The sequence below is a fragment of the Nicotiana attenuata genome, chromosome 1 (assembly GCF_001879085.1).
Source record: "Nicotiana attenuata strain UT chromosome 1, NIATTr2, whole genome shotgun sequence".
Classification (NCBI taxonomy): Eukaryota; Viridiplantae; Streptophyta; class Magnoliopsida; order Solanales; family Solanaceae; genus Nicotiana; species Nicotiana attenuata.
In genome coordinates this window covers 51,857,134-51,877,748 of record NC_031989.1, presented here as the reverse complement: position 1 = coordinate 51,877,748, position 20,615 = coordinate 51,857,134, and the positions used below count along the sequence as shown (strand labels likewise).

At 37.1% G+C, this 20,615-nt stretch overlaps 3 protein-coding genes and 1 long non-coding RNA gene across 8 annotated transcripts; 2 read left to right on the top strand and 2 right to left on the bottom strand.

Moving 5' to 3' along the window:
• LOC109226572 lies at positions 559-6,155 on the top strand. 4 transcript variants are annotated; one of them, XR_002068083.1, is made up of 4 exons: positions 559-1,137; positions 3,508-3,785; positions 3,930-5,948; positions 6,078-6,155. XR_002068083.1 is itself a non-coding variant. In XM_019391373.1 (3 exons), the coding sequence occupies exons 1-3, from the start codon at positions 1,125-1,127 to the stop codon at positions 3,984-3,986; spliced, it is 348 nt and encodes a 115-aa protein (XP_019246918.1). In that variant the 5' UTR covers positions 604-1,124; the 3' UTR covers positions 3,987-6,067. The 4 variants fall into 4 exon arrangements, 1 of the variants encoding a protein (XP_019246918.1); XR_002068082.1 differs by lacking the exon at positions 6,078-6,155 and having other exon boundaries at positions 585-1,137; positions 3,930-5,426; positions 5,745-6,067; XR_002068081.1 differs by lacking the exon at positions 6,078-6,155 and having other exon boundaries at positions 604-1,137; positions 3,930-4,042; positions 5,745-6,067.
• LOC109226558 lies at positions 6,576-9,548 on the top strand. 2 transcript variants are annotated; one of them, XM_019391351.1, is made up of 5 exons: positions 6,576-7,235; positions 7,358-8,364; positions 8,450-8,473; positions 8,977-9,113; positions 9,196-9,548. In XM_019391351.1, exons 1-5 carry the CDS (start codon positions 6,587-6,589, stop codon positions 9,197-9,199), a joined length of 1,821 nt encoding a protein of 606 aa, XP_019246896.1. In that variant the 5' UTR covers positions 6,576-6,586; the 3' UTR covers positions 9,200-9,548. The 2 variants fall into 2 exon arrangements, with proteins under 2 accessions (XP_019246896.1, XP_019246903.1); XM_019391358.1 differs by lacking the exons at positions 8,977-9,113; positions 9,196-9,548 and adding an exon at positions 8,648-8,935.
• LOC109226550 (succinate dehydrogenase [ubiquinone] iron-sulfur subunit 2, mitochondrial-like) lies at positions 12,116-15,141 on the bottom strand. The gene is made up of 2 exons (XM_019391339.1): positions 14,343-15,141; positions 12,116-12,563 (listed from the first exon to the last, which is right to left on the bottom strand). Exons 1-2 carry the CDS (start codon positions 14,996-14,998, stop codon positions 12,392-12,394), a joined length of 828 nt encoding a protein of 275 aa, XP_019246884.1. The 5' UTR covers positions 14,999-15,141; the 3' UTR covers positions 12,116-12,391.
• LOC109240993 lies at positions 17,759-18,724 on the bottom strand. The gene is made up of 2 exons (XR_002070171.1): positions 18,361-18,724; positions 17,759-18,062 (listed from the first exon to the last, which is right to left on the bottom strand). It is a non-coding gene; the product is annotated as an uncharacterized LOC109240993 (long non-coding RNA).

The following is a 20,615-nucleotide window of genomic DNA, read 5'->3' as shown; positions in this document are numbered from 1 at the left end:
CCAACTCATAAGCACGCCACCACTTATAGGATGCTCCTCTAAGCTAGAACGCAGTGAAAGAAACCCCACTCGACTCTGCTATGCCCATAGTACAGAGGATACGGTGGCACTCCTCCAGAAAACCCTAGGCGTCCTCTGTCGCCAAACCATTGAAAGTAGGAGGGTGGTACTTCTTGTACCTCTCGAGCCTATGCTGCTCCTCCTTAGAAACTGCTACCCTACCCTCGGGCTAATTTGGGGCTACAAGTGGCACCGGTATAACCTCTGGAATCTGATCGACCTGAACCCGTTGCTCTGGGGTGCGGGCGGCGGGAGTCTGTGCTCCTCCCCCGGCCTGAGATGTGACAGGAGTAAGGGGAATCAACCCTGCCTGAGCTAGAGTACTGTACATGCTCAGGAACTGTGCAAGGGTCTCCTAAAGAGCTGGTGTGTAGTGGGCGTCTCAGGTGCCTGCGCTCCGACTAGAGCTACTAGTGGCTCCTCTATGGCAGCTCGTGCAGGTGCTCCGGCTGCACCACGTGAACGTCATCGGCCTCTGGCGGCTCTAGGAGGGAGCCTACTTGCTTAATTGAGGCCTGCTTGCTTCATGTAAGAATAAATTGGCCTAGGCCCAAAGCAGAATGGGCAGCAGCAAAATACAGCATCTTCTTCAGGTGCACCGATCAACTCTCTACAGCTTCCTCTTCGGTCAAAGCTATGGCTGCTGATATCGTAAAAAGAAGTCGCAAAGCATCAAACTTTTCCTTCCTTAGAACCCTAACCGCTACTCAAACCCGTATTTTCCGTAATTTAGCAACTTCAGCACAAGCCGAATCATCAGATGACCCATCTTCTTCCTCCTTCACTTTTTACGGTGAAGATCCAAATTCTTCAACAACCAATGATAATATTATCATAAAGGGTCCAAAAAAGACTTCATCACAAGATTCTGCATCTGTGTCTATGCCTATGTCATTCATGACTGGATCAATTGTGGGGAAGAGGTTTTACAAGAAAGTAACAACTACAGAAGCTGATGATGGAATTGGTTGGAGTGTTATGCTTGATTATCGTACCCTTAAAACCCCTTCTAAGCGGCCACTCAAATGCCCAACGTTAGCTCTTGCTAAAGCTATTGCTGCTGAATGGGAATACCAGGTGCCCTATTTCTCATTTCTCCCGATTTTCTCACATATGCATTTTGGTTCATTAGCATATTTTGGAAGAGTTCAAGTTATATACAATGTCAGTGTAAAGAAATTTTTATCCCATCTACCTGTTGGAGCATTTAACCTGTCTTGTTTTCATGATTAAAGATCCTATTTTTAAAGGAAGTTTACCTGTAGATAAAATTCACAGTGTATATAAACTGGAAGTAATTGGGAAATTCTTTTGTAAATTTTTTGTGGGGTTGATTGTTTTGTTATTCACGTGTTTTTGTGTGTGTATACATTGATACCATTTATGTTGTTTCAAGGGAAATTTGCTACTTCCATTTAACTTGATGTTTAAGTTGTAAGTTGTGTGTTTTTGCTACCCTAGTCCTGAAATGTCTTTTAACGGTAGGAAGCAGATAGAATCAGACCCTTTACTATGCCACTGATGAAACTTTCATGTACTGCACTAGAAAGAGTTCCACTGACGCGTCAAAAGATTAGTGATCATTTGATGAAGAAATTCCCTCAAGATTTAGTAGTCTGTCGTGCTACTGGGGATAATGATCTGACAAGCGGAGTTCGTGGTATTTTGCAAGTTGCAAAGTATAATTTTTATCTGTTTTCAGAATGTGCTCTCTATATTTTACTTTTCGCTGTTCCTAACATATGTCTTTAGGAGCAAACTTAGGTCTGAACTTTTACTTGTCTGGTCAATTTCTGATGAAAAGATTTTGTTTCAATAACGTGGCAAAAAGTAGTGGTCTGATACAATTTCAATAGTTCGCTGTTTCCCAACTGTCCTCATTTTTTTAAATTAAGAACAGTATAATATACATATACATCTGTTAGCTAGTTTACTTCGAGTTTGGAAGGAGGGAGTGTTTCTTTCTCTGTGTGAATTTTTCTGATTGCGCTACTAACAGACTAACAGTTGCATCTTGACAAGGCTCTCTGTCTGCCTATCTTCGTCAAGAAACATCTCAGACTTCATGCCTCATGAGATTAAATGGTCACTAGTTAATTTATTTTTTCCCCATCAAGGATTTGATGTTATATTATTGCAAAGTATCTTACGAGCATTTTGTGAAAAAACAATTCTGCTGCCTCATATTAGATTTGTTTCAAATTTTGGAGGACATGACAGAAATGATTACACACCGCTGATTTTTGTGCTCTGGAAATTTGTTCCTCCACTCTGTTTACATGTGAACTTCCCACTGTACCTTGGAGATTTCTTCTTTTTTTTTGTTTGTGATAAAGTAAGTGGATTAATAAAAGGCATCAAGAAGATGCAATGAGTATATAGCATTTAAGCTTGCAAAAAATCTAGCTGGCTTCTATATAACAGTACCTTAGAGATTCACTTAGCAGTATATTGGTGGTCCCAGAAACCACACTATTTCCTTGTTAGAGAAGGAACTATCTTCAAGGTTTGATTTCAATCAACCGAAGAAAAAACTTGTGATGGGGCAATGGGTGCTAGCGTCAGCGTGTGAGACTTTTACCCAGAGGAGGTACAGGGTTGTGTGAGGAGAAACTAGTCGGACTTGACACGGTTGGACTAGGGTTGTGCTCCAATGCCATTTTGACTTTAAAAGGATCTGAGTCTAATGTGCAAAGAATGGAGACCTAATAGGATCCATTGGTCAGAGGTGTGGAAAGGTGCCGAGGGAAGGGCTGTAACGAAGGAGAAGGAGGAGAGGGACTAGGGATTTGATTGTTGTTGTTGGGGGTGGGGGTGGTTGGGGGGGGGGGTATGGGATTTCACCACAGCTTTCATATTGGAGGAGGAATTGATGGTTTTGGGTTGTGACACTGGTCCCAAAACAGATAACGAATAAAACATAATTTGATTGCCGTGTACTTTTCAATGTTGGTAAAAGGCGTGCTGTATTTCGGTGTTGACGGACCACAAGAACTAACTTCTCGGAGCACAAGTATCAGCACCCGTGATGATAACCGTCTATTCTAGTCCCTTGTTGTATTTGAAAACCGTGAAGTCCCTTTTTGATTCCTGGGACGAACTAAAACAAACTACTGTAGTATTTAGTGGAGCATATTACATATTAAAGTGATCCTAGGATCTTGTAATATTGTTAGGTCCTTCTTTAGGGATAAGCTTAGCGCTCAAAAGTTCCATCTATTTGGCTAGCTGTAAAGCACCTACAATTAATTATTTTTTGCACTGTGTATTATCACGAGATCTTGAAGAGTTGTCTCCAGATTCTGAGCATAAATGTGATCCGCTCTTGTAGTATGCTAAATGCTTACCGGCAGGCCTACAATTCTCTGTTGTTTGTGTTGGCAATTCATTTGGGTTTCATAATATTAGTACTTTTTGCATATTAATCTGACAATTTGAAATTCACAGAGCGTCAAGTGGAGAAAATCGATCCTCTTCTTAAGTGGGTAGAGTCAGAATTTGGCTTCAAGACAGCCGTATATACCAGTTTTTTTGGTGGCAAGCAAGACGATGGTCTTGTTAGTGCCATTGAAAGCCTTCTCAAGAAAATGGATGATTGTGAATTAGCGACAATTGATGCAATTGCTTCAGCTGCACATTCGCTAGTCATTGCACTTGGACTTTTCCGTGGTAGATTGGGGATTGAAGAGGCTATTGAGTTGATTAGGCTCGAGGAAGATTTGCAGGTTTGTACTACAGTCAATTTTCCTTCATTATCTTTTCTAGGACTCGTGTATCCTAAAATACATTAACCGCCTGGACTGTGGTCCATCATTTACCCAGAGTTGTTCCTCAAGTTTAAGTGCTGACTTTTCTTTGGCTTTTTCCAGGTTGACAGTTGGGATCTCGTTGAAGGCGGCCATGATGTTGATATTGCAGATTTATAAGTTCAGATTGCTTCAGCTGTGGTGTTTCTTGGACTTACGAGGAGAGTATAGATATGGTACTCATTTTGTGAGTTTTACCTTATTGTGTCTCTTTAGTACTTCAGCTCAATACCAATAGCATTTCCTATGAACTCAAAAAGTTGGAAGTGGCCAATGAGGTGAAGTCAATATGTGAGTGAGTTGTATCAAACTTGCTGCTTTTACAAGGACTAAAGGTGGCCTGCTGGAAATTACCAGATTTTTATGAATAATGAGCCTACTCTGAAATCAAATACTCTTCTTTGAACTTGGACTACCCTTCAATTTTGAGGAGCAAGCATAATTTAGCTCGAAAGTCCCAGTCTTTTTTTCTCTGTTTTTCGAAGGTATGAGATAGCGTAATGCCTATTATATTGTGATGAAGGTTGGAGTAGCTGGTCCTTGTATGGATATTAAGCGATTTTATGACTTTCTTTCTTATATTTTGAGAAACAGATTTGAAATCCATAATGCCTCCTCATTTAACGATTTTGAAGTTTACAATCGGACAAGTCTTGCCTCTTGGTCTAGATTATGCTGCCAAGCAAGGCCCAGCTTCAAGTGCTTCATGCTCTCTAACAAAAGAATCCCAATTGCCAATGAATTGGAATGACAGACGAATGCCCTCAGCACTGGACGCAGAGAGGTGGCTGCTTTGTGATATCACAATAGCAACAGGCTATGTCGCAGTTGTTGTTACAACCTATTAGTAGAAGAAAAATGTTGCAAGATTGTTAGTTTATTATCCACCTAATGGTAAAATATGAAAGGATTGTAATGCAGAAATGGGTTGTTTTGAGTAACCTGTTACTGTGATGTATTGATAGGGTTCCACAGTTTTAGGATTTATTAGAAAGGGAAGGCGAGTGCTTGTTCCAACTTTACTCATATTCTGAATAATCACCATATACACCAGAAAGCTAGCTACTACTAACAACTTCATTCTTCTTCTTACACAACATAGCATCTGATATTGGTTCTAATTATATAGGAATAGGATCTCTATATTAATATTCTAGTTTAGGAGTTTGAGCAAACCTGAGGAAAAGACTTAGGTAGTCCTTTAAATATGCCTATGAGAGTATTTTTGTCCCTTATCTGTATTACTAAATGTAAAATATCCCTTATCTTTGTAAAAGTGGACAAATATAGTCTAGCCCTTAACAAAGGTTAAAAAACTAACTGAAAAATCTTAAATAGAGTTAAAATAAACGCTGTTAAACTAAAAACAGAAAACAATGCGGGAGAAGGGAAAATCCCTAGTTCCTTCTCTTTGCTTTGGCGCCAACATTGTTCTTCACTTTGCTTTGGCGCCAGAATCATTCTTCTAAAATTAAAACTCTTCCATTGTCTATCTTTATTCTCCATCACCATCCATGTACATCAAGAGGAACTGTGCAATAGAAGCAAGCCCATCTTATGGTGAGAATCTATTTTTACCAACTAATTTTCAGAATCTTTGCTTTATAAGTTTTTACCCTGATTCTTGTTTTTGTTTGTTAATTCGTATCAAAGTAGGCTATATTTGGGTACTTTATATTTTTTTAATCTTATTTCTACATAGGAAACTAAATCTTGTTAGATTATAAGTTGCTTTTAATTTTGTTTCTGCTTGCCTTTACAAAAGTATAATTAGAACTTCTTTGTTTATTTTTTGAGTTGCTTTTATATTCAGTTCTGCTTGCTTCAAAGTATTTTGGTTTGAACTCCTATTAAAAATATGGTTTTTATTCTTGACAGACTCTGTAATTGCGGCGTCATGTTTCAGCATTAAGGTATATCATAGGGGTTTGATGAAGCATCGGCCAACTAAACACTATGTTAGAGGTGTGGTCGACTACTTTGACTATGTGAAACCAACAGATCTTAATATGACAGAGTTGAGGAAGATGGCCGAGATTTGTGGTTACGTCAATGATTCAGTCATATTCTGGCACAAATGTGGTAAGTTTGGTAACATATTGAGACTAGTATCAACTGAAGTTGAAGCTAGCAGAATTGCCGAATCAATTCCCAAAGATAATATAGTTGAGATATATTTTGAGCATCTGGACTATTACTTTGAAATGACAGAGATAGAACTTGAGAATGAAGATCAAACAATCAACATTGAAAATATGCAACAAAATGTTGGAATTACTGAGAAACTGGTCGAAACGTCAAACTCGTCTAGTAGTGACGAGTTTGATGATTCTGAAAATGAACTATCAGATTTCAATCCAATGCTTGATAAGGGAGTTACTGGAAAACAACGCGTTGAAGGTTTTAGTGCCGAGGTTCAAAAGAAGTTGTCAAATGAAGAAGGGGATTCTGATTGCGTGAATTCTTCGGACACTTTAAGCTTGGATAGTGATTCAGACAATGAGAGTTTTGATTTTCCTAAGTACAATCCTAAAACTGATGAGAAGAATCCTGTACTTGCTCTTGAATATACATTTGGAAACAAAAACGAGTTTAAGTATGCCGTGGAAACTCACGAAATACAAGCTGGAAAGTATATCAAGTGGTGCAAAAATGACAAGATAAGAATAAGAGGTAAGTGCATGTATCCGACTTGTGAGTGGAAAATTATGGCATCAAGAATGCACAGGGACAAGGGATTTCAAATAAAAACTTACAACCCTGAGCATAGTTGTAAAAATTGGTATCATCGTAATAAGACGATCACATCTTCTTTTATTGCAAGGAGATATCTGGATACCATCAGTTCAAACAGGGATCTGAAAGTTTCTAAATTCAGAGATACAATTAGTCGGCAACTTAAAGCTCATATTAGTTTACCTCAAGCTAGAAGGGCTAAAAGAAAGGCCATCGCGTTGCTTGATGGTGATATTAAAGATCAATTTGCTATGTTGTGGGACTACATCGATGAGCTTGAAAGGACAAATCCAGGTAGTTCGATTCATGTGAAATTAACAGAAAATGAAATAGCTAACAAGCCATATATATTTCAGAGAATTTATATATGCTTTGCTGCTTGTAAGGAAGGCTTCAAGGCCGGTTGTAGAAAGATAGTTGGTGTAGATGGTTGTTGGTTAAAGGGCCCGATGTATGGAACTCAATTGTTAACAGCAGTTGGGCTTGATGCTAATAATAACATATTCCCAATCGCATATGCAGTTGTTGAAAAGGAAACACGGGATACGTGGTCATGGTTTTTGAACTACTTGTCTATTGATTTGGATATTGATGATCATGGTGGTTGGACTTTCATGTCAGATAAGCAAAAAGGTCTTCTTGAAGCATTTATATTCAGGTTATTGGATTTGAGTTGCTTTTATATTCAAGTTTTGCTTGCTTCAACATTTTAGTTTGAAACTCTTACTAAAAAATATGATCTTTTTTTATTGAAGGTCTTCTTGAAGCATTTAACGATGTGTTGCCATTCGTCAGTCATAGATTCTGCGTGAGACACCTCTATGGCAATTTTAGGAGGGCTTGCTTTAGTGGTTTCTCCTTAAGGAATGCACTTTGGGCTGCTGCAAAGTCTACGACGGTGAAGTTCTTTCATGATCGCATGTCTGACCTTTTAAATTTAGATGCAGATGTTGTTTCTTGGTTAAATGACAAACCACCAAGTGAATGGTCTAGATCTCACTTCAATCCAAATGCTAAGTGTGATATCTTGTTGAATAACATGTGTGAATCCTTTAATAGCATGATACTTGAGGCCCGAGACAAGCCCATTATAACATTGTTAGAGAAATTAAGATACATATTGATGGCTCGGATACAAGCTAACAGGGATAAAGGAGAAAAATGGAATTTGGGTGATGTTTGCCCTAGAATCAAGGATATTTTACACAAAAATGAGGCGGCAGCAGCTGCGTTTATTCCTCAAAGATCAAATAAGTGGAATTATGAAATCCTTGGAGAGAGCATGGATGATAATTGGGCAGTGGACCTACATAACAAAACATGTAGTTGTAGGAAGTGGACGATAACAGGATATCCTTGCAAGCATGCCATTTCAGCAATTTGGGCTAAAAATGATGAGGTAATTAAATACGTCGATGACTACTACATGGTGGAAACATATAGGAGAATTTATGAATATGCTATTCTTCCAATTAATGGGTCACAGTTGTGGCCTAAATCTTGTAAGATTCCTCCTTTGCCTCCAAAGAATGTGAAACAGAAGAGAGGAAGAAAGCAAAAATTGAGGAAAAAGGTATTTGGTGAAGCTGGAGCGAGCAGAACAAGGATGAAGAGGAAGCAAACAACTATTGAATGTAGCATTTGTCATAAGCCTGGTCACAATAAGAGAACTTGCAAGTTTAGCTATGTGGAGACAGAAACTTACCTAAATGAACCAGTCTTGTGGCAATCAACTACATCATCACATCCTGAAAAATTGCCGGTATAATATTTGAATCTGATGTAATTTTTAAGTCGCCTTTCTATTTACAAGTTAAAAGTTAAACCATGTTTTCTCTATTTTGTAGGTTAGAAGAGGAGAATTAAATGAGGTAAAAGTTGGATGCTCTCTGAATTACTTTTGCTGCTATTTTTGGATGGCATTTAACTCACGGTTGCTGCTATTTTTTCTTTTGGGAAGCTGAATAGAATATGAAACTGTTAAAACTACTCAAATAAGTTCCATTTACATGTTACACATTAAACCATATTTCTGTATTTTGTAGGTTAGAACAGGAGAAGTAGAACAGGGTAGTTCTCACTACTATTGAAGACATTCTACTGTTGGAATTCTTAGATGCTGTGTCGTGGACATTGTTCTAGTCACATTTGCTGCTGTTTAGGAATCGTCGAAGATTTTGAAGCATGGATGCTGTTTAGTCATATTTTTTGTTGTTTCTAGTCATATACAATATGTAGTTCATGTTTTGAGCAAATTGCTATAACTATGTTTCAATACTTTAATGCATCATGTAATTTTAGAACTGATTACAAATTGCAGAAATTTTTTCTTATTGCAAAAATTTTCAGATTTGCAGAAATTTTTTTATTGCAGAAATTTTTAAGTTGCAGTCCGTGGTTAGGTTCGCAATGGAGCAGAATTTCTCCTTTTTGCAGAATTTTTCATATTCATTTACTTATTTTCCTTCTTCCAAGAAATACTGGTTCTTGGAAGACATCGTTGTTCCCATGGTAAGTGTGCTGAATATTTTTAGAAATTTTCATATCCACTCTAGTCGTGTTTGGTACTGAGCTATTTTTTCTTCCATACAAGGTAAAGAGCACATAAATGAATTTCAAGATCACAGGGTTCTTCCCATGATAACAATGTCCCCTCGCTGGTTCCAGGAGCATTTTAGAAGACTGAAAATCAACTAGACTCCAAGCTGGGTATAATCAAGATCGCGCTTTTTTCTAAATTTCCAATATATTGCATTGGGCCAATGAATTCGACTCAAAAGTCAGTTCATTATCTTGAAAATACAGAAGGGGTGATATTTTATGTAACTTACATGAGTATACAATCATTTGCTAGACTGCTAGTTTCTTCTCTCAGAGTATCAACTATTGAACAAAGGGGATTAGTTATTGCTCAACTTTCTTAATAAAATCTCTTGTTGCATAGAATGTGATGTTCCTTCCGGGAAAAACGAATCTATCTTAATTTGCATCTAACTGAATTCCACTGCCCCCAAAGAATAAATACCTTTCGTTGAACCTCAGTGCTGTTACTTTTCAAGTTCCATCTTCAGAACCATGTATAAAAGGAAAAGGGTGAGACAAGATAATACGACAATCTACTAGCGACTGGGATAAGAATGTCGAAAACTTAATTGAGTGGTCCCTTTTATCCTTAACATGGAAGATGAACTATATAACTCAAATTAAATGAACCAAATTGAAAATGACGATTAGCTAGATACAAAGTCCAGGTTGATTTTTTAATTCATAAAAATGACAATCAACTATACTGCACCTTATGTAAAGGGCAAATGATACAGGACAAAAGGGGAAAAAGGCCTAGAGAAATGGAATTGACTAAAATTACAATAACAGAGGCAACTGAAGAGCTCCTGAGACCTGCTAATCAAACAATAATACTAATATTGTTCAGCTTAATACCACCTTCATCTGGCCTTTAATGCAACAGAACAACTGCTGCTAACTCCTTATTGTGAGCTTAGGAGAAGCACCAGCTTCTACCAAAGACGGCACACATGCAATGATTCTTGTGGCCAAATTTTCATTAGCCATAGCAGTTACGTGATTCTCATAAGCCGAGTTATTTGAATCCGACTCAACTGCTTTAGCACACGCCACACTCGCTCCTCCAAGAACGGTTAGCCCGGCTGAATTCTGCAGAACCAAAAATGGCAGAGGAACATGGTTAAAAGTAAATCTCGAATTTAGCATTATTATTTGAACAAAAAACTCCGACTATGTGAGCTTACTCAACAACTTACCAACTTCCACTCTAGATCAATACTCATGGCAACATTAATGAACTTCCACTCTGCATTTTACTTCTTCAATTAGGGCTCGAAACAATTTCTCTTCAATCGAAATTTGATTTCCTTTCACGACTCGCTGAATAGGGATCCTATCTTCAACATTATATAGAGGTGGGATTTGTAGGAATTTTGGGAGAAAGGAGGTCCAGTATGATAGGGAATCCAAAGGAGTACTTGCCGATCTGAGAAGTAAAAGCTCTCGTTACTATAATGCTATCGTATCGTGAAAAGTTATGGAAATAGACAGTTCGAATTTCTTTTTCATCTGATACCACAGCCGCTAAACGCTCTATAAAGTCTTTTAGAGTCGAGTTTACGCTCTTTCCTCCTCTTTCGATAAGCTTTTCATAGCCGTAGTCGTACTCAAGTACCCTTGCAGGGGAATCCACTTCTGAGATGGAGAGAATCCCGGGATGCATATGCTCTTTTCAGGGTTGAAGGAAGAAGTAAGCGCAGCTATTGGACTTCTTTGTGGTATGGCAGCAGTAGCAAAGAAAGAAGCTGCTCACTCTTGGGGGAAGAGGGGTCGACGGTTGAAGAGAAAGAGAGAGAGTTCGTTATTTTTAATTGGGTTTGGATGGGTTAAAACTCTGTTATTTTTAACCTAAACAAATGCTGATATCCGTTAGTTTTGCAAACTCTGTTACGGAGTAGATTAAAATTGTACACTTTTACAAAGATAAGGGATATTTTATATTCAATAGTATAGATAAAGGATAAAAATAATCCTACAGGCATAGTTAAGAGATTTTCTAAGTCTTTTCCTCGAGCAAACCTCGTGAAGATAAAAACTACAGTATATGGCCAATGGTTATCTAGGAGATAATATGAATATTGTGCAAATATATGAAATACCTTGTACTAGTTTTGAATATTCACTCGAATTTTTAATCAAATCGTCACACTTCACAGACTTATCTCAGCATCACAAATAATCCAAACTCTTTACTCCATATCACTTGCTTCCGGGAGAAATTAAAAAATAGCTAGATTTACAAGTGGTCATTCAAAAATAGCCACAGTTTCAAAAGTAATCGAAATTTAGCCACTTTTCATGTAAAGATAAATCTGAAAGAAAACACTAAATCCGAAAAAATACTCCAGTATATTATACTGGAACTCCACCACGCAGAAAGTTCCAGTATAATATACTGGAGATTGGAGCACCGGTATAATTATGCTGGAACTCCAGTATAATTATATTGGAACTCTAACACGCAAAAAGTTCATACACAGGTGCACCGGTCTCCAGTATATTATGCTGGAACTTTCCGTGTTGCAGCAAAATAATGGCTATTTTTCAATGACTTTGCAAACGCTAGCTATTTTTCAATGACTTTACCTTGGTTCTATCAAAATTTAGACATTACTGCAATCTTTAAATCTCAAGGTAAAACGAACTTCACATGGAAAATATTTTTTTCAATTTGGCTTCAGAAATAAACATAATCGAATGCAAAATTTCCCTGCCAATAAGTAGGTTAAGAGAGTTAGTTTCCTACATCTCTTTCCTTCTCCCGTCTGCAAACCCAAAGAAGAAAAGAAACTTGTAAGACACTCTCAATTACTCTCAATAGAAGTTGAATTGCATCAACATCATACAGATCCAAGTATGACAACTACCTAATACCACATCTAATGCTCATCTTAACTTTGAACATCGTCAAGGAAAAACAACCAATAGACATCCCAAACAACCATCCTTGAAAAAATATAGCCAGGTCTATACAAAACTTATAAAAGGAAACACACACATTTCAGGCATTATGGAGCAATGTACTTGAAAATGATACTGTATTATATTTAAGAGAGATGCACCTTTCATCTTAAATTCAAGTATAAAAAAGATCTCACAGAGCAAATTACAATCTGTGCATATATTATTTTGAGAAACAACCTCCTACTGGTCCTTCAAATTCAAATCTTAGCAAAAGAGCTTGGAACGACGTCACTGCTGGCTCAAGATGCAAGCTCCAGACGCTTGATATTCTGAATATGCTTCCCAGGATTCAATCCCTTTGGGCAAGCACGAGAACAGTTCAGAATAGTATGACAGCGATAAAGCTTGAATTCATCATTAACTGCGTCCAGGCGCTCCTGAGTATATTCATCACGGCTATCCATAATCCATCTACATTTCAAAAATAAGACATAAACCTCTGTTAAATATATTGCAAGTATGGGAAGAAAAAAACACTTTTCAGTAAAGATAATAATAGGCAGCATATATGGCACACCAATGACAGTGGGGTTAATGTTGTAGAACTACTTATAGACAGTAACAGAATCAAGGCTACCAACATGGCAGACATCCAAATCTGTTATTCCCTCATCATGCAAATGGCCCAAGTAAAGAATGGTACATCTCAGGACGCTTAAATCATAAAATTGCATTGCTTGAGTTTGGCCTAAGGTTTAATAACATTCCCCATAATATTACACTTGACATAATACATTCCCCTCAAGAACTTAATAGGAAAAGGCCCCTTCATTAGTTTTTCATCATTTTTTGAGTGGCGAAAAGCCCTGCATTGGTGGATCTAAGATTTCTAGAGCATGGGTGCACCACTAAGAAAAGGAGGAAAAGAAGTATTAAGTGTGAATCAATCTGTGTTCCTTTGGATAAATAACTCAGTATTCAACCACCTGCACCATTCAACCTTTGTGGAGCATGGCTGCCAATAAATAATATTAGACTAATTCAAGAAAATACATACATAAAACACCTAGTTTGGCGGAGAGACCATGGGTTTACGTGCCCCATAAACTACCCTATAAATCCGCCCATGCCAGCACATGCTTTCAACATCTCCCATCCTCAACAGAATTGTCCACACTTAGAATAATAAAGGACTTCTAAACACTTACTAGTTTCTTAGAACCTTACTAGCTAATATGAGAGCCGAGATACTCATTTAAATGCTCACTGAACACATTACTCCATTTAAACTAATCTCTTGCCAAATAAGAAGTATTAGAAGTTCAGAAAATCAATGTTTCAAAATTGTCTAATGATAAGATACTTCAGAATAAGATCCAATGACTGAACATCCATGGAAGTTGCATGGTTTTACCATACAATAAGATCCTTCAGCATATGATCCATCAAACTTCTAAAAGTTGCATAGTGTTTTACCAAATATGCCTCATAGAAAAGAGATTCATTCATTTCATACCTAAAAGGAACACTACTTTCTAAATCAAATACTCACTCTATTTTGTTTTATGTCTTAGTTTAATTGTACATGAAATATAAGAATGTAAAGAAAGCTTTTGAATCCTGTGACCTAAAACTAAGGGTGTGTACAACAATACCAAAAATACTATTTGAATTTTATGGTCTTAAGCATGTCATGTCACTCCTATAAGAGTGCCCTTACATGTAAAATAGAATTGTTGGAATTAAAAACTTATTAAATATAGAAAGATAATATCTTTTTATAATAGTCCAAAAAAAGTAACACACATAAAATTGAAATGGAGGGAGTAAAACGTTCTGTAGTCAGCCTGTTTTTTATGACAATGGTGTCCAAGCCAACTTGAGCAACCCTTACTATTTCATTGGATAACTCCACCCACCAAAACTAGGGCATATGGAAAGAAATCACCTAGTTATAATCTATAGTTCTTTTTTAACAATGGAGGTGTCGGTGCTGGCTTGCGCACAACTCAAATAGTCCACCGAGAAAAGGGGACAAGTTACATCCCATCAGCACAAATACCTAATAACTCTACCCCAAAGGCTTAGGCAGATAGGAACCCACCAAGTTACAATCTTTATTAGCTATAACTATCTTTAACTTCATATTTGAGCCAAATACAGCGCATCAACAGAGAGTAAAGGCAAACAAGAAAGAGCCTAGACATGAAGACAAAAATTCAGAGGAACAAAGAATCAAAAGAATATTACCGGTTAGCGTGAAGCAGTGCAGCCGGACCAAGATAAGACTCAGGATTCCACCAGTAACTAGGGCATGATGTGCTACAGCAAGCACACAGAATACACTCATACATCCCATCCAACTTTGCCCTATCACTCTTACTCTGCGGTATCTCCTTCCCAGGGGTCGGCGGCTCCGTCTTCCTCTTCAACCAAGGCTCAATAGACTTGTACTGATTATAAAAATTAGTCATATCCACAACCAGATCCTTAATCACAAACATATGTGGCAACGGCGTAATCGTCGATTCAGCACCCGAATCGATCTTAGTCAAACAAGCAAGTCCATTGCAACCATCAATATTCATAGCACAGGACCCACAGATCCCTTCTCTACAGGATCTACGAAACGTAAGTGATGGGTCGATTTCGTTTTTGATTTTAATTAAAGCATCTAAGACCATTGGGCCACATTCTTTCAGATCGATTTTGTATTCCTTGAGCTCGGGTTTACCTGGGTTGTCTGGACTCCATCGGTAAATTTGAAATGACTTGATGTTTGGCTGCTGCTTGGATTCTGATTGATGGGCTTTGGCCTCCGATGCGTGTGCTCGGGCGACAACTAGCTTCGCCGCCGGCGATGAGTGGACCCTAGAAATCGCTCGTCGGATTAAACCGGTCGCCATTGAATGAGTTAAGTCACCTAGGGAAAACCAAAGACGAAGAGATTGGATAAATTGTTACAGACAAAGGGGAATGGGAGAAATTTTTTGTTCAGAAGAATATATGATTGGAGGGTTCGGGTTTTTCTCGGGTTACGTGAATGAAAATAAAATGACGGAAATGGGCATGTAATTTTATAGGTGCTTTAACCGCCATTGAGAGGGTTTGTGGCTGGAAATAGGTGGATGTGGTAAGGGTAGTTTGGGTATGTTAAAAATGGAGTTTGGGGTTGTAATTTTCTTTCGTCGATGAATAAGGTTTGCCGTGGATGAATTGGGGTCTGAGTAGGATTTGGATGACGTGGCGAATTCACAATCGCTAGATAATTTCCTAGTAACGTGGTTGGCTCGTGTCGTGGATCATTTACTGTTGGTTTTTCAGTAGGGGCAACGGTATCATTTTGATCAAATCAGAGATATTTGAGGACTATATGGTAGTACAAAAATCGGTTCATATGCTAGGAAAAAATAAGAAAACTGCGAAACCACCTGAACATTTGATGGTTTGCACTTTTTTTAAATCAAAATTGTTGGTTCGCTTGGCCGGCGCGTTAGGCCATTAATGTGTTTTGGGTCATGATAGCTAGATATTAGAGTTTAGGTTGCAGAAGTCTCACGAGTCATGAACATATCTAGTAGAGTCTTGTTGATGGTCATGAAGGTGTCTATACTTATTTTCGAGAGCCTATGAGACAATTAGGAAACTTCGTTTTCTTTCTTTCTCTATCATGCGACTTTGAAGTCTAACAATACTATATCTTAAAGGGGGAAGGGCCAAAAATACCCCTAACGTATTGAAAATGGCTCAAAAATATCCTCCGTTAACCTTTTGGTCTAAAAATACCCTTAACGTTTTATTTTGGCTCCTAATATACGCAGACCTTACCCCTACCCCGAATGAGTAGAAAGGCTGTTTCCGGAAGACCCTCGGCTCAAGATAATAAGAAAAACAAAAACAAAAACAAAAAGGAGAGAATATTAGCTTCACCACCGAGATCATATGAAAAATAGGAACATAAAATGCAGAAGGAAAAATGCAAAACAAAAATGATGTCTAGTAAATAGGTCTTGCACCGAAAAGCGAAAATAGTAAGACACGACAATGCCCCTAGCTATTTCAGACAAAAACCCTACCAGACTAGGCTCACAACAGTACAAGGTAACGCAAGACTCAGCTACCTCCTAGCCTACAACCGTAATACTCGACCTCCATAACTTCCTATCAAGTGTCATGTCCTCGAAAATTTGAAGCCTCGCCATATCCTGCCTGATCACTTCTCCCCAATACTTCTTAGGCCGCCCTCTACCTCTTCTCGTGCCCTCCACAACTAGTCGCTCACACATCCTTACTGGAGCATCTGGGCTTCTCCTCTGTACATGTCCGAACCATCTGACTTGAGGGATTTTACTGGGTTGTTATTGTTGTTGTATATACCTTTAACATTTTATTTTTGGTTCACATATACCCTTAAAACTAACAAAACATGGATGGTAAATTTTTTGCTCACCTTCCATCAATATACCGCATATTTTTTTATATGTATTTTATACCACATATATAAATTATATATATACATCATAATACATGTAAACATACAAAATATACCATACATATTCTTTAAAATTGTGTATTTTATACTTTATATATACCACTATTATATTATTTATCACATGTACTATTATAATAGAAAATATATAAGAACCATCGGTCGAAGTTATAACATGTTAAAATAAGGGAGCGGCTCCGCTCCATTACAATTTGCTCCATTAGATGTCAATATAGCTTTGAATAACTAACATGTGTCCTTGTTAATTTTTAACGGATGAGATGTTTTTTATTTTATTAGTTCTCTATTATTATTATGGTTAAGTTTTTATTGATAAACAAAAAAATATGTGAATGGCCCACCAGCATCATGTTCTTCCCCATAAATCAAATCAAATCAAACCAAATATTTATTGCTGAAAAATTATAGTAGTGTGTATAAGTTAAAATCATTTTTTATATATTAAATTTTAAAACTCTTGAACACTCTTAGCAAAATTCTTAAGACGTTATGTTATTTTGTTCATTTCCTGCCTACATTCCTCTAGCAACTTTCAAAAACTAAAAATCCAACAACATAAATTTCTTTCATTTTTGTTAAGTTTCCTATTTTAATTTTATCAACCAACAGGGGCGGATCCACATCATCGAGTATGGATTCCTCGAAACTCAATAATTTTTGTTTAAATTCGGTATTTGTATTAAGAAATTTATTAGATGTATAAAATTCAAAGATTTAGATGGGAACTCAGTTCTGTTCTTGGTTTTTTGCTCATGTGGAACCTAGGTTTCTCACTTCTCTGATGCGAGTTCGAATCCGTTCAAGCACGTTTGACCTTTTCCTTTTATTTTTATCACAAAACTGGTCCTACTAGCTACACTTAATTCTATTTCTGTTTTTGTCTTTCTAAAAACAACATAATAAATGACTATAGACAAACTAATAGTAATGTGTTTATATTCATATATTGGTTCATTATTTTTTTAAATACATACAAAATATCACTACTCATTCGTTAATCTGATTATTATGATATATTGATTTGAGTTTGTTTTAAAACTCATAGACTTCAATTCCTTGCTTCAAGTTTAATATCTTTACGCGAACATCTCATCATACCGGCCATTAATTAGAACAACAATTAAAACAGAAAATTAGTACTTTTTACATTTCACAATAAAAGGAACATGTTACAGGAGCACTTGGAAAAATTCAATCAACATGAACATAACCATAACAACAAAAATTATCTTATTTTCGATTTGTGTAGGGGTGGGGGCAAGGATAGGGAAGGATGAATATTTTGCCATTCTATGGACTATGTTGAAATTATAAGAGAAATCACCAATTGAAGCTGATGGACTCAAAATGAAGGTTGGAAGCTAAACTAGAGGAACAAATGTTTGCAACTTCATGTCTCATCTTCTTTGGACCATACACTAGAACTCCAACACTTGATTCTTTCCTCTCAAAAAGAATCCCTGCATCAAATTTACAAGATTTTTAAAGGAGAGTTGTTCAAATTGTAGCAGGTAAGAGTCTCCAGTAGTTCAATTAATTAGTAAAAATTAGGTAATTTGATTGATCCTATAGCTAAATGATCTTGGGATTTAAGTTACAGACACTAAAAGCAAAGAAAAAATTGTACGCCAGCCATTAGATTAATTTAACTGATTAAAATAGGTTATTATTCTATTTTTCATATTACTATATAAACTTGATATATGACCATTGATATCTGGGGATACTTTATTCAGTATATTTTTTGGATGAACTTACTTTTAAGGAGGCCTTTCATCAAAATGGAGATTAGTTGACTGAAGAAGTGATTGTTGGGGCAACCTCTCCATTTTACCTCTATGCATTATAGAACAAAGAATTAGGTGAAGACGTTGGAGTTGCACTTTCCATGTTCTGAATTTGTTTGGCGTCTATGCCACTGCGTCTCTTGTTACACACAAATGCTGCAGTACTTGTGATGACTATGGAAATGCAAATGAGAAGCATATTCAACACCGCCTTTATCGGATAAGAGTAGATGTCATTGGTATTTTTATCAATTGGATAGATGTAATATCTATTCAAAGCCCCCAAAGAAATCAAGAAAATGATGAAGGAATATGATATGATAGCACCAAGCCAAAGCCAATTATTCTGGCAAAGAATTGGAGTGATAGGCTGATCAGATGGGTTGGGTTTGAACCATATGGTCCTCAAGTTCTTCTTGTCTTTGTTAGTAAACTGTATTTGTAAAATAATTTTGGAGAAAATAAAATAACATATAAACAGAAATATAAACGAAACAGAAGTTAATCCGAGCCCACTGAATTCACCGTATTTTCTTAAAGAATTTAACCCCCTCTTAGTACCCAAGGTTGTGGATTATTTCCTCTCAAGATAGAATGAATTACACACTGGTTTAGTGGTACTTCAAACCCCAGTATTTCAGCGAACACAAAGTTCGGTAGCAAATCACACTTACTGTTGCTTTCTTTGAAGTTAAAACAATGCAGAAGAAATGAGGAGAACTCAGAAAATCGTATGAAAATCTGAGAGAATGGACTGGTATTTATAGTCAATATTGAGCTCTAACTGAAGAGGTACAACTCTTCAGAAGGGTTGTTTATGTAAAACAGCCATAACATAAATGCCAAAAAAATAAATGGCTATTTACACAACAATAAACAATTGAAGAGGAACCTTAACTTTTCCGTTACAAAAATGGAAAATGGAAAACAGAAAACGGATAACGATTAATATTCCGTTGGATTTAATATTAATATTTGTTGTGTTTAATAATATTTCTGTTAATATTTACTATTAATCCGAATCCGAGTCCGAATCCGAATCCGAAACCGAAGACGAAGTCGAGCCGAGCGAGCGAGCGACGACAACGGCGCGAGGATTGCCTTCTTCTTAACTCTTTAAGAGCTAGAAGAAGAGCAATTATATATATACCTATCAAAAACCTTTTCCTCTTCCAATATGAGACAATGTCCCTTTGTCAATGAGGGAATCTCAAATGAAACTCAAATATTTCATTTTCCATTCATTTTCCATTCACCCTCTTTTAAGCCTATTTTAGCTTAAAAACTCAACAATCCCCCACATGAATGGGGAATGGCTATATCACGGAAATAGGCATGAAAAACTGTGTGATTCGCAAGCAAGGATTAATTGTATCTGGATAAGTAGGCTTCCCTTTGAACTTTCCGTAGTGAACTTATGTCGGATATACTCTGTCAATCGGTAGACTTGATATCCTCGAGCCGTCGAACTTTGGTGTATACCTAGATAACCATAAGTCAAACAACCAACCCTTAACCGTCTTTGGTTCTCATTGTTGTGTTCGTTTTAGCCATGAACACCGTTTGGTTTTATAAGTGCGTAGAGAAATGGCCTTACAAAATTCTCCTTGAAGCGGCTAATACTTCATACTTACATAGGTGATTCCTAAACGTGTCATCCTGTAGTTACACTATTTGATATACCCCGTATCAAATTTAGAAATTATTAAAAAGCCTTAATGCTTTATCCTTGGTACTTAACATCGTCTCATCACGAGAATGAACCAAAATTTTAGTTGACAATGTTGAACCGTCATTAATGACTTTGTTTGACCTCCTTGAACCTAGATCTTGGGATCTCCAGTCTTCTAGGTAGAGTTACCTCCACTATGACTTGTTCTCGGCCATAGTCCCATTCCCCTTGATGATTTCTCAACTACCTCTCTAGTTAGGCCTTTTGTTAGTGGATCCGACACATTATCACTTGACTTTACGTAGTCATTTGTGACGTGTGTGCAAAATTTCAGGTCATTCGTATGAGGTTTGATAGGTTTTTACATCGTTTGCAGAATTCGGAAGTTTTGGAATTCTTAGGCTTGAATCCGAGGGTGATTTGGTGTTCGATGTTGTTTTGAGTGTTCTGAAGGTTGGTATAAGTTTGAATGATGATATGTGACTTGTTGGTATTTTTGGTTGGGGTCCGTGGGCCTCGGGATGAATTCGGAAGGTTGTCGGAAAGATTGGACT